The following is a 13,628-nucleotide window of genomic DNA, read 5'->3' as shown; positions in this document are numbered from 1 at the left end:
ACCTCCTCAGCCCTATTATACAACACAGGGCTGAATTAATCAGAGAAGATGAGCATAAAAAGCACCAACACAATACTTTTTCCAAAGGCTTGCACTGACTCTCTTTAGTCTGCCCACACAAAGTACACTGAATCCTATTTACTGTCTGTAGCAGCACTGAGATAGCCAATGGTACAAACAGGGCAGAGAGAGGATATATCACCCATCAAAAACATTTAGAGAAAAGTGAGGGGCTGGTTGCTTTGGTAATCACGTTGTTTTTATCAATGTCATATTATATTGCTCATACTCTCTTTGCAACCCATACCCCCCCCCCCCCCCCCCCTTCAAACTGCAGGCTCTGAGTGAAATGACCGAGCTCCTGTCCTCCAGTAGTAACTATAGCAACTATCGCCGTGTATACAGTGAGTGCACAGGGTTCAAGGTGCCCATCTTGGGAGTGCACCTGAAGGATTTGATTTCACTGAACGAGGCACTGCCAGACTACCTAGAGGACGATAAGATCAATCTGGGCAAGCTACAGCATCTGTACAGCAATATCAGTGAGCTACTGGCAATCCATGAGTGCAAGATCCCTTTCGTCCCCAACAAGGACCTTCTACCCTTACTAACAGTAAGTTGTGGATGTCTGGTGAAGAATGACTATTTCTGTGGTTAGATATGAAAAGTACAAGGGTTTGGGACCATGTCTGCATTAAATGACAATGAAGATGTAATAACACATGAAAACATAAAAATGGAAAAATACTATTAAACTAAATTATTAAGACATCAAAAAAAGACAAAGTGTAGAGTGTAAAGGGCCGTTTACACCAGGAATGATACCTATAATAATGGTATGACTGTAAAGATACACTGACCAACGATAAGGAAAGTCTCTCCTCATGTTGATGAATGTGATGACTAAAATTTGATGGATTCTGATTGACTGTCGGCTTCTCAAAATCGCTCTGAAAGAGATCCACAACAATGCTATTCTTCATATCGCTATTGTTATAGTTTGTGTGGACGTCGTCATTCATATTAGCTAGAACTAGAAGTTTTTTGTGTGAACAGTTCTAAAGACAAATAATTACACAAACATTGTGAAATCCAGGAGTGATTGTAAAGTGATGTGTAACAAAAAGTCTGTGTTGGAATATCCCCTTCCTTTCACAGCTGTCCCTTGACCTATATTACACTGAGGATGAGATATATGAACTTTCCTATGCTAAGGAGCCCAAAAACCCCAAGATTCAGGTCAGTACGGCACAAATACGAACACTTTTTGATTTCGCTGACACATAACTGCCTACAGTTCCCTTTCATCTTTCATCAAGATGGCGTCCAGCGTCAGCGTCAGCAACCTCAGTTCTAGATTACCTACCACAGAGTCCCTACAAACAAAGTCTTCAAAGTGAACTTAAAAAAGAGCAGCAGCAACATGTGTATATGTTATCTTACTAATCTGTAAAAGTGTAGGCCTTACAGGCGTGTGCGTGCTCTGGCTGGTGAATCCCTTTCCAGTCTGTGTTCATGCTCTGTGTGTCAGTGATGCCCTTCTCCACTAAGCCCTACATGGGCCAGTAATGTTTTCGATTGATCATTTGAGACTAGCATAAAAACATCTATCTTCATCTTCACCAGTCTCTTTGTCACACTGCCGGTGTTCTTCCTTTTGTCTTGGCAGCCCGCTACTCCAGTGAAGCCTCCTGCAGTTGCAGAGTGGGGCTCAGGGGCTCCCCCTAGGCTGGACCCAGACACAATCTCTAAACACGTCAAGCAGATGGTGGATGTAAGTGGTGCACTCAGCTATTAGACACTGCTGCACAGGAGTTCCTGTCAGCCTGCTTTCACTTCCTATACCAGACTAGATAAAATACCCTGTCGTCCCCTGCAGTCTGTCATGAAGAATTACGACTTGGACATGGATGGTTATATATCCCGGGAGGACTTCAACAAAATCGCTGGAAACTTCCCATTCACCTTCTGCATGCATGATTCTGACAGGTGAATATGTAAGACAATATATATATATATATATATATATAAATATTATGACTCATGAACTTTACCTAATGTTACATTAAATATTGTTTTTGAGGAGGAAACCTAGCCTGGTATAGCCAGACTCAAATTCTAATCTGCTATCACACTATTTTGATTTGATTATGAGGCGTGTTTCGGAAAAATGGGAAAAATGCCCTTACACGCAATTGATAGACCTAACCAATCAGAGCAAAAAAATATGTGAATACCATAAGGAGAAAAAATCCTCTTCTCAACAAATACCTAAATTGCTGTTTTCTTTTTGTCTTTTAAAGTTATTGCGTTGTCAATATCTTTTACAACAGACGCGATAGTGGAATATAAATATCTTGCCTCTCTAGAGACTTTTTGTTGTAAACAAAAGTCAAGCATGCTCAGGTGACGTGGATGACCAGACACCCCTGCTTATCTATTCATCCCCGTATAAAGCCTGACCGAACGATCTGATTGGCTCAAACACATCTTGACCGCACATATAGACTTTTCAATGGAGCGACTCCAGACCGAATATCCCAAACTCAAATTTTGCAGACGGGGTCAATTCGGGGTGGCTTCCAGGCTACGGGAAATCAGTTTTGAAACAAATAAATGCATTTTATAGTAAACGACTGAAAATACATACTTGTGGAGAAGTTTTTATAAGACTGAGAAAGTCCTGAGTTTTACATGATGGTCTGTGGGAACCAACAATGTTCTGCCTATGACCCCCCTATGTGACACAACCATTGACTCAAAAGGGATCTATTGGTGAAGACTATGTTTACAATGTGACAGACAAGAGGAAATGAGAATATTTATGCAGCACAGAGACAAAAATTCTGTATCCTCTCACAGGAAAGGAGAAATTAGTCGACAAGAGATCATCTCCTATTTCATGAGAGGAATGTCTGTGTGCGCGAAGCTGGGGTACAGCCTCCACAACCTGCACAACTTCCATGAGACGACCTACAAGAGGCCAACCTTCTGTGACGCCTGTGGAGGCTTTGTGGGTATTCGTGTGTGTCAGTGGGGTCTGCTGCTGTTGAAGTTCTATACTCAGTGGGTCTTATTTACTAATTTGTAAAAAGTAATATACATTTAGCGTATAAAAGATCGTTATCTTCTTCTTACCAGCATGTTGAATTGAAATAAGTCTGGCTCATACCAGCATACCTAAAGCTCTGAGGGTGTACAGAACTCACTAAGCAATATTTTGAGGAATTAGTGCTTCACTTGGGTGTCACTGAGTTCAGTGGTGTGGTGTGGGGAACTTTTCTGAGGAAGCCACATGTATCTTACACAGGTATACTGATAGCAGTGAATAAAAGAATAACAGGCTCTCCATTCACTAAAATGATCGAGACAAAAAACACACAACATGCATACAATATTTCCTTCAGTGAAAGCTATAAAACCCCTTCCCTTCAGAAGCCTACCCAGCTTGTTTTGACGTTGATCTGCAGTCAGATTTCATTTTAAGTTGCTGTTTAGGTTAAAGTGGTTACTAAAAACTCCATATCTCCACCTATCATAACTGCACTGTTAACCGTGAACGCACCAAAAAACAAGATAGACATTGAGACAAGATAGACATAACATGCAGAGATCTGACTTGTGTGTGGCTGGGACGCCAAAGGCTAACTGGCTGCTCTACATACAGTGCTGTCTAATGACAGGATGACTATAGCCTCATTTGATTGTTTTTTTTTTCAGTGATAGGGCAGCCAACTGAGTTTGGTTTCCCTGGTGATTCCAGGAGTGTAATGCTGTTTCACCATATATTCACCACATAACATATGGGGGGGCATGTTCTCCCATGCACTTAAGTCATAAAAGCGTGCAACTAGTCACTTACGCACCATAAAGGCAGTTACACGCAAAGAGCAACTCCAAAATCTGTTTCTTATGTAAACAAGATCAATTATTTCCCTAACTTAGGGCTTTTTCTGCTACACAGTTCTGAAGGCTGTATTAAGTCCAGCACCACTACAAGGCAAAACAACAATACTGCATTTAAAGTTGACAGTATAGGCCTCTAACACCAATATACGTGTAGGCTACAGATAGTGTTATAAAATCACAATATTTGAGTATTAACTTTGGTACATGAAGTACTGGAAAGGACTGGCGGACTAAGAGGGGGACATGAGACCCCCCCCCTCCCCTGGTGTCCCCATGGTTGAAAATAACACACTAAAGTGCCCTCAAAAGTGCCCTATTAACTGACCTTTACATGAGAAAAATGTTTCAGTGCTCTCTATAGTGCCACTTCAAATAATATTTTTGAAGAACAATTGGATGCCCCTGCAGTGGAAAATATATCTGATAGGTGTCCTTGCAATGGGCTTAAGTTGAGGTTCCCTATAGGTGCCCTACTGTTTCTGTTCCAAATTACACAAAAATGGTACATTTAGTTGCCAGAATTTCACAAATTTCCTAGCAAGGTCACCCCGGACCCCCCTCCAGATCTGACCTACCAACACTTCTGTCTTTAAGTCATGTTACATTGTGTTCAGCAAAACATGTTTGTTTGCAAAAAAGTTAACAATTTCAAGCATTTTAGTTCACTGTTTGTTTTATCAGAGGGCTTGTTATAGTCTGGTTGGCGAAATAACACAGTGTTCCTTTTCATTAAGGTTACTTGATACCAGAGGCACAAGGGCTTACAGGGCCCTGAAGCCCAAGCCTCTGCGTCAAGTCGCTACTATGTTCTCTTTTCTTAGGTTGACTGGGCCCTTTTCATGTCTCTGGCCAGGGGTCCAGTGGCTCATACTCTGTCCATGCTTGATACATCGTAGCTTTTTGCGTGGGGTTGGGGCCCTAAGTCGTGAGATATGTGCCATTTTTGTTTTTTCGCCCCTGCCCTTCAAAAAGTCTGCCACTGCTGGAAAGAATTGTTTTTCTCCATTACAATGTCACATAAGGTGACATATATGCCAACGTTACATTATATTTGGCTAGGTACAAACTAGCATGGACTAAAGAGTTCCTTGTGAAAGCCAATGATAGACAACTTACCTATTGTGCTGTAAAGATCAAAGGATTCCATATCATTACAATGGCACTATAGACCCTGCTAAGACACTGATCTACTAGGTGTTCAAAAATGGAGCTATACATATTTATATAATCAAGAGTTTTCAAGCAGTCATAGTCATTATGTTTGGAATATCCATTTCATATATTCTAATTTATTTCATAACAGCTTGATCAGTTTCCATCAACATATATCCTAAGTGTCTGATTTGGGGTTCTCAGGGTCTAGCTGTCACTGGTTATGCAATGTCTGTTTTTGGTTAGGTAACAATATTATTTGACTTTGGTAAGTTTTATGTAGGCTATTTATAACTTCAATCTTATTGCCATGGCCAAGATCATGATATTGATGCCCAAGGTCTTTGAAACCCTCTTATCTGTGTCCTTCACTGCAGGTAGTCAAACCCCCTCTATTAAGGAGCCAAAACTTTTCCACCTCCAATGACATATCAATACCATTGGTGCATATTCTGGTGAAGCGAATCAGTCCACATCTCCATGTTTATTTGCATACAGGCCCCTAATCTGACCGTGCAAGCATTACCAACAGCACAACAGCAGTACAACAGAATTGCTATTTGCTCACAGGACACTAGAGCAGCGTACAATACATGGGATTGAATGTGGAGCAGCAAATCACTCCTGACGGTGCTCTAGCAATCTGTTGTGTGTGTGGGCTCAATAAACCTGCATTTGTACACAGTCCAGGGCTGTGTACCTGGGATTTATGTCTTCCAATCACACCAAAGGATATTTTGACAACCTTGTGAATTCTGAATCTCAACTATTCATGGTTTATTAATGAGAACCAATGTCTCACAGTGATGAGATGACTACAAATGTCGTTCATGTTGCTCTGCCTGACCAGAATACAAACTAAATTACTGATTACTGCAAAAAGGCCAATGTACTAGCATGAAAGACTGCATACTTACACATGTCTTAAACACTTTCTTCTTTCATCCTTTTAGCTTTGGGGAGTCATTAAGCAAGGATATCACTGCAAAGGTAAAATATCAAAATGTACATTTGAAAAATATAGTGTATTTGTTTTAATGTTCCATATCTTCAACAGTTCTATGGCATGTGTTTTCAAATGGTTGGGACTATAAATATACTCTTATATCATGCACCCCTTTTACCCACCAATGTCAGACTGTGGAGTTAACTGTCACAAGCAATGCAAGGACCAGGTGAGCATGGAGTGCCATAAGAAGTTCCAGCTGTCATCAGGAGGCTCCTGTCCTTCCACACCTGGGCCCAACCTTAGAACCAAGGGCAACAGTTGGAGTGAGTCTATATACCATCTAGTTACGATGCTGAGTACTGTAACATGCAACTTAGAGGCCATTTCAAACTGAAAGTGGCTCAAGTGGCTTTTCTTTTCTTGTAACATACATTAATAAACATCCTATGTCATTATCAGTAAACATTGTAGTGATTTATTACTGGCCATTTACTTTGTTATTTCCACTTAATTAGGTTCAGAAGACGAGGCGTTTGTTTTCCCACAAGGAAATGGCTCTGAGGGCAGCAAGGGCCTCCATGCTCTAGACGGTCAGACCGACTACTCAGCCCTCTCTCACCAGTCCACTCAGACAGACCCCGGGACCTGGACTCCTGTAGAAGAGCGGAGAAAACACCACTTGAGCACACACTCCCCACCATCCACGATAAGAACGGTGGGTATCTGAGGAAGAGTTGATCTACTGTTCATTAGTAATCATGCTTCAGTTGAAGTGAAATAACAGTTGAAACAGTTTTTGATGAAGATGTGAAAGCTCTTAAGTGTGCTCGTTTGTTAAAGCCTTTTTGAATGACCTGTTGTCTTAGAGCTCTACGTGGCAAGGCCGATCACTGGGGTCATCGCTGCCAGAGTCCGCACTACGAGAGCAGATGGCAGATCTGAGGTTTCAGAGGGACAAAAGCAGGGAACCTGACTGACTTGTCTTGAGTAGCGTCTTAATGAAAACATCATCACACATCTCAGCAACCTCTAAGCCTGGGCCAAATTCATGGAGGCCTCTTCTGTACACTGAAAACATTGTCAACACTTAAGTCTAAGTCCACTTTTCATTGCAACTGTGTTCAACTCCCTTTTAAGGGTATTATTAACCTTGGTGCCTGAAAATCACAAGTGACTATGACAGTTTGGATGATATCCAAACTGAAGCGAATTAAATATCCACTTTGAAATTGAAGTCAAAGACTTTGGCATGGTCTCTCCTCTTCTGCCTTCATACCAAACCAGCCCTTTTAGCTGCATGGGCTCATGAACTGCTTAAGCATGTCTCACTAAAAGATGGCTTATGTGTCATGCCTGGAGTTTGAAAATCCATTTAAAAAAACAAAAAAACAAATCAAAATCATGAACTTATCTAACACAAATATACAACAAGAAGCGCACTAGAGAGCTAACGCAGAAATTAATTTGATAAAGCGATGCTTTATATGGGACACTCTGGATGATGAGCATCTTTTACACTGTGATTCATAACATTAAGGAATGTTTTAAGAAAATAAAAAGCGTGTAGGCTACTTTGACACCTTGATGTGAATGCATCAATAAGCACTTTCCACAGGCAATAACAGAGATTGTATCTCCAGTGGTGGTACCATGGTCAATCACATAAATAACACTTACTTACCTATAAATATTGAAAGTTGAATCAAATAAGGCTTTCACATATTCTTTCAGCAAAATAAATGTTCATTACAATTATGAAACAGAAGAGGCAAGATGCGTAAAAACAGACGACATAAGTGGAGCTGACATAGTGAGGAATTGGAGAAGGATACCTTCACATATCCGTGAAAGCCATTCAGCTTGCTGTCAGAGCAGTCAAGTCGTTATGTTAAAGGAATGTTCTGGAGCAAAAACAACATAGGGTATATTTTCAGAAGCTAACAGGTTCAAACTGTTGTTTGAGAGCATAATTATGTTAAGTTACGTTCACCCTGAAGGAAAGGCTTAACAAGATGATTAACAAATGCAGCGCAAACAGCACAAACCACAGTCAATAAACGTGAAAAGAGAGCAGCCGACTCTCCTCTCGCGTTCATTGACTGTGGTTTGCACTGCATCTGATAATTGACTTGTTAAGCCTTCCTTCAAGGTGGCCACGACAGGAAGACAGCTACGGTAGCTTAAAAACACACCATTCATAAAATAAAATTTTTATAACCTTTCGAAACACTTACAATGTTTACATTTGATTTGTCGGTAGACAACCTCCCCACACTATCACAAAAGTGTGTCCTTCTATTTTGAACATTGTCAGTGGTGTAAAATAGTTTGTTTTTGAAGTGAGTGTATGCCGTTTTGCTTTCACTGTAAGACAATTTGGTGTTAATGCAAACAACGTTCTTGCTCAAAACTCCACCAATTAATGTAATGCTCTCAAACAGTTTGAACCTGTTATTCTGAAAATAGACCCTAGGTTGTTTTTGCTCCGGAACATTCCTTTCACCATTGATATACATTAACTAATATGTGTATGTATTAATGCTCAACAAGGTCTGTATTAAGCATCATTGCACATTTATTAGGTCTTTATTGAACAATTTCATGCTAGTTAAATCCTTAATAAGCAGGTCATTAATTATTGCTAAATCCTTAATAAGCTACTAGTTGGTCTTGCTGTAAGGTTACTGGTATATAAGTGTGGATCAAAAAAGAGAGCTTGTAGACTCCTAATACACTTGTGTTCCCTAAACTAAAGCGTTACCGCCAGAGATATCAGAGATCATTGAAGATAGCACTATGTCACAGACGTGTATGTATTTGATGTTGAGGTGCAGTGGTATTACAAGAGTACTGTCCAAAGCTAGCTGGTTTATATGTTTCCTTTACTGGATATCTGGGCAACACAGAGCATAGGCATTTTAGAAATTACGTCAAAACTGTTATTTATTCAAATGCTTTACCTTATTCAAATGCTATAGCTATTATTAGATAATTTCAACTCAAAACCTACATATAGCCCCGTCAAGTAATCAAAGCAAGTAAAACAATTTTCAAGCAAGTAAAACAATTGTGTCTAAGCCTACTACTTGGTTTTCAAAGATAGAATTTCAGCACTTCCTTGTTCTATAGAATAAAATCCATTAAGGTGCAAGCACTAGAAGAAAATCTTAGCAAACCGTTGGGTGAGCTAAAATGTAGTCATTAGTCAGTAATACAAAAAACACGACTAAGGGTTGGTATTACAAAGTAACTGACGATACAACACTGTCACCCATAATACCAATGGTATCAGGATACAGTGATGCTGCAAAAGTTGATAAAAAAAGTCATCTATAATCCACCACAATATCTGTGTAAGTGAAAAAAGGCAAACAGCTAAGACTGTGTACTCAGTGTAAGCACAACAAAGTGTAACATTTTAGCAGTGTATGTGATTTTCTTTTGATAAGTGCCACCACCACAGGCCATGAAGAGCATCACAATCAACGGTCAAAAATCAAGGGTTAGAGGTGCAGTCAGGGATTTTATTCAATTTCAAGCCCATACAATTTTTTGTGACATTCAGCAATCATCTCCTCAAAAAAGTGAGTTGTGATTCGGTGAGTACACTGTAAAAAACCCTGTCTCTGTTGACAGCCCAGGCTCCGAAAATTGAAAACAAACAAAGTAGGGGCAGCCTGTCTCCAAACAAAAACGATACCCTGCGTGGAATTTATCTAGAAATACTGAAGGTAGGGGTGAGCTACCTCTCTGCCATGTTTCGGTTGGACCTTGGTTAAAATATAATGTACGTTTTTTGGCACAAAAGCTCATATTCATAATTAAATTTAAATATGAACAGAAACACAAACAAATGTGACTTTTTGTACAATCCCTGACTGCACCTTTAAGATACGGTTGCACTTAATGTAGTTGTGCAAGGTCAAACAGCACAGCTCGCTGACTCTTCACTCAAACAATCCCACTCCAATATATAAGATTGCCTATATAAAATTATTTTTCCCATCACACTATTTTGTGTTGAAATGCTCGTCTGTTGTACCTGCTTCTGGATTGGGTTCACATGCATGTTCTGCTGCTGTTGGTCATCATTCCTTCATGCTGACCCAGTGACCACAATACTGACTGCAAAGCAACCTGGGTATTAAATACATGATTCATGACATAATTTTAAAAGTATTCAAATTATTGGATGCATGGTCAGACACCACCTGCAATGCCCTCACGGACCACCAGGGGGTCATGGACCACTAGTTGAAAACTCTCAGGATGTTTGGACTTGTTGCAAAAACACCAACATTTCATCACACTCACACACTAGACTCCCCGTGCAAGTTAGACAGTTACAGAAGTATCCCATCCCTTCCTTCTGTCCCAAATAAAATCTATCTAGATGCCCTACCGTACTACAGTAGGCTAACGTTCTGTTCACATTTCAATTCTAGCTAGGTGAGACACAGCTGCAGGCTAGCCTTACTCAGATCTCTGGATTTAATCTGTACAGTACACCTAGTTAAAATACATCAATACCACTTATGAATGGCTTAAAATAAAGATATTTTTCTTTCATACCTCGTATGTTAACTAATCAGAGTAATAAGTGCGCAGCGATGCCAATGCAGCTTCATCCATCATGTTGCCAGGTCGCGTGCGTGTGAAAGGTTTTTTCTAGCACAAACACTTTGTGACCAGCGCAGCACTGCCATCCCGTGGAGGACGCCAGTTTTGCAACACTTCACCAACATTTATTTACACTTGCTGCAGGTCCATCAAGAGATTTAAGTTAAGAGAAAAATGAATGACATCTAGCCTACTGGACAAATCTACATAAAGAGCATACTAATAAACTGTGAATAAACTGCTTAAAAAAAAGCTTGCTTTGTTGTTATGCCACAACTGTCTGACAGCTGTGTTTGCAAATGATAATGTCAGTGTTTGTGAATAATGACTGACAATTTATTCCAAAACAAACTGTAAAAGCTTGAAATTGAAATGTTTACAAATGATTGACAAAAAACGCTTGACATTAGCTCCATATCCGTGTACACCACAGTACAAATCTATACACCGTTTTTACTTCAGTGATGTATTGAGCACCAAACAATAAATAATAACATTTCTTTTTATTTGAAATATCGAACATGAGTCTGTATGGGAGAAAATATTTTTCATCCATCTCAGCCAAAAGCAACACTTGATACAGTGAAGGCAGCACTGGACATTTATGTTGGGAAATTGTGTAATTTAATCCATTATCAATATTTACATTTCAAACACAAGTTTGGATGTGGTGTGGCCTACAAACCATGTTAGTTACAGTTGAGTGCAACCTTAGGTTCCAAGGTGGGACTCCTCCCATGCTTATAATAATTGTACAACAGCAATTAACATATTTACATACATACATATGTTTTTGTCAATTACACATGCTTCATTTTCCATAGAGATCACTGAAAATGCACATGAGCATGATATGCGTCAACGAGTCTTGTTTTAAATTACAGGTAAATCCAGATGGAAATTGTCTGTGTTGACTACATCACCCTTGTGAACTGTGAATGGACACTCAGAGTACACTCAGCCAAATAAATAGAACAACTCACAGCAAATTCTGTTACATTAGGCTGCATTATCAGGCATAGATCAGCCCATCCACACCCAGCATTGGCCTGGTCACCCTCAGCTCCAGCCTCCAGCCAAGAGGTAGGCACTGACCGTTGTCAGGGTGTGAATGTGTGCAGCATGACCTGCACAAGATTACCGGTATGGCAGTGCTGCACTGTACTGTGGCACACTCCTTTCTCCACATACAGACTCCACATCAGCCCAATGCCACCTGACCAGAACCAGCTGTGAAGTTACTTTTGGGGTTGTGGTGCGGGGAGGGACAAAAGCAGCCTATTGACTTCTCGGAGCTGGGCATCTAGAGTCTCTGTAGTGAGCGCCAGCTCTCCCACCTGTTGTTGCAGGCTGCTGATGGTCTCGTTAAGCTCGTCCTCCTTACGGCGCGAGTTGGTAGCCTGGCGGCTGTACTCCAGGATCATGCAGCCTCCTCCAATCAGGAAGATAATGGCCTCACCCAGAAGCTCTGCCCCAAGTTCCGCCGCCGCTTCCTCATTAAGAGGTTTGATCGTGGAGCCCCGAAATCCCATGATCCTCATCTTGGTCCGCATTTCTATCCAGTGGTAAACTGCAGTTGAACAATGAAACACAGTTGAACAAAAAAGGCATTTGCGTGTACACACGCAGTTGAAATCTTACATATATAAAGAGGTAGGCCTAGATAGACATATAGGCGTAGATCAGGCCAGATCCGGCCCACTAGCAGGTTTCATACAGCCCCCCGGATGTTTTGAAAAAAAAGTTGTCATCGACTATGTGTCATAAGCAACTACAAACCATCATCAAAAAGGAAGATGCAGCTTCCCAAAATGTACATTATGTTAGTGATTACATAATATGTAATCACTAACATAATAATACTCTATGCTGGTGAAAAAGAGAAAGACTGACATAGAAGGTAGGGTTATTTAAAGAAAGAAAGAGCATTATATGACAGGTGTAGTCTAGTTAGCTGTAGTGGGTATACCGAGATGTAGTATAGTTAGCTGTACTGTGATCAAGCCCAAATGGTAATACCTATCCTTGCCAATTTTAAGTAGGTATACATAGATGGTCATGCTTTTTAAGTGGGTATATTGCGTAGTCCTGCGTAGACTACAGCACTGGTAATATGACAGCAGTAGATGATAAACCTGTATATGTCTTGTTGCTCAAAAGTGGGTAAGAGGATGAGGTGGATTATGTTACTGGTATGACAAGCAACCATTTGCAGATGTATTTCAATTCATAATAACAATTATACTCTCAAATATCAATAAATGGATATTCCATTTGAAACCTCGCTAAAGTCCATGTTAACAATTGAAACGCTGATCATAGACTGCCTAGTGCGACCGACCATCAAAATAATCAACGAAGTTGAGAAAGGCACTTTCAACAGCAAAGCACAGGAGCTTCAATGACAAGTGCTTCCTGCCTCCAAACCTGCTAATCCATTCTCATTGGAGTTTTCTATTTGACATCATTGGGCCTACAACCTATCATTCAACTATGACACAGACGCACTAACATGGTCGCTATCCTGATTGGTTTCTCGGCCATTTAAAAAGATTTCGATTGGTTCTACTGACAGTTGCACTAACGCTGACCCTGCCGTAGGTTGTAACCAGTGCTAGCCTAACTGTCACACAACATGTTTTCGTTTTCTCTGCCAGATATTTACTTACGTTGTGCCGGAGGTGAACATATGTAAGTCTTGAAAAATTCGCTTCTCCGTGCCCCTGCTTTTATCCTGTTTGCCACAGGCTTGCTCATCTGCCGTACGCCCAAATAGAACAATTTCGCGATTGGAAAGGCACCGACAACCATCTTGGCGGAAATACCGTACCCGTCTGAGGCGGGACATGCGCGAGGTGAAATAACGTGATGACGTATAATAAATAATCACGTAATGCATATGCATAAGTCCTTAAAGTTAAATCTCGAATTCCATTATACATGTTGCCTATAGAGTGGACTAAATCATTTGTAGCCTTAGGGGGCTACACTATGCATT

At 40.5% G+C, this 13,628-nt stretch overlaps 2 protein-coding genes across 6 annotated transcripts in view; one reads left to right on the top strand and one right to left on the bottom strand.

Annotated features, from left to right (window-relative positions):
* The window catches only part of rasgrp4 (RAS guanyl releasing protein 4), a 15,190-nt gene extending 7,946 nt beyond the window's left edge, over positions 1-7,244 (top strand). For 4 of the 5 annotated variants that reach the window (XM_048264166.1, XM_048264165.1, XM_048264164.1 and 1 more), the window contains 9 exons: positions 338-613; positions 1,159-1,239; positions 1,670-1,774; positions 1,880-1,989; positions 2,863-3,013; positions 6,015-6,051; positions 6,199-6,333; positions 6,526-6,725; positions 6,877-7,244. In XM_048264166.1, coding sequence (XP_048120123.1) covers positions 338-613; positions 1,159-1,239; positions 1,670-1,774; positions 1,880-1,989; positions 2,863-3,013; positions 6,015-6,051; positions 6,199-6,333; positions 6,526-6,725; positions 6,877-6,987 — 1,206 coding nt within the window. In that variant the 3' untranslated portion in view covers positions 6,988-7,244. Of the gene's footprint in view, positions 1-337; positions 614-1,158; positions 1,240-1,669; positions 1,775-1,879; positions 1,990-2,862; positions 3,067-6,014; positions 6,052-6,198; positions 6,334-6,525; positions 6,726-6,876 lie in introns of those variants that run through there. The other variant, XR_007195811.1, reaches the window with a different exon arrangement.
* Positions 7,245-11,095: 3,851 nt separating this feature from the next.
* On the bottom strand, positions 11,096-13,500 carry opa3 (outer mitochondrial membrane lipid metabolism regulator OPA3). The gene is made up of 2 exons (XM_048264163.1): positions 13,300-13,500; positions 11,096-12,200 (listed from the first exon to the last, which is right to left on the bottom strand). Exons 1-2 carry the CDS (start codon positions 13,439-13,441, stop codon positions 11,869-11,871), a joined length of 474 nt encoding a protein of 157 aa, XP_048120120.1. The 5' UTR covers positions 13,442-13,500; the 3' UTR covers positions 11,096-11,868.
* Positions 13,501-13,628: the final 128 nt, after the last annotated feature.

Source organism: Alosa alosa, chromosome 15 (assembly GCF_017589495.1).
Source record: "Alosa alosa isolate M-15738 ecotype Scorff River chromosome 15, AALO_Geno_1.1, whole genome shotgun sequence".
Taxonomy (NCBI): domain Eukaryota; kingdom Metazoa; phylum Chordata; class Actinopteri; order Clupeiformes; family Clupeidae; genus Alosa; species Alosa alosa.
Note: the sequence above shows the minus strand (reverse complement) of the source record. Positions and strands in the feature narration are given on the sequence as shown.

Excerpts from the sequence above, each read along its gene's own strand:
- opa3 (XM_048264163.1), bottom strand. The coding sequence starts at position 13,441 with ATGGTTGTCGGTGCCTTTCCAATCGCGAAATTGTTCTATTTGGGCGTA. Across the intron at positions 12,201-13,299 it reads ATGTTCACCTCCGGCACAAC|TTTACCACTGGATAGAAATG; the intron begins GTAAGTAAATAT and ends GTTCAACTGCAG.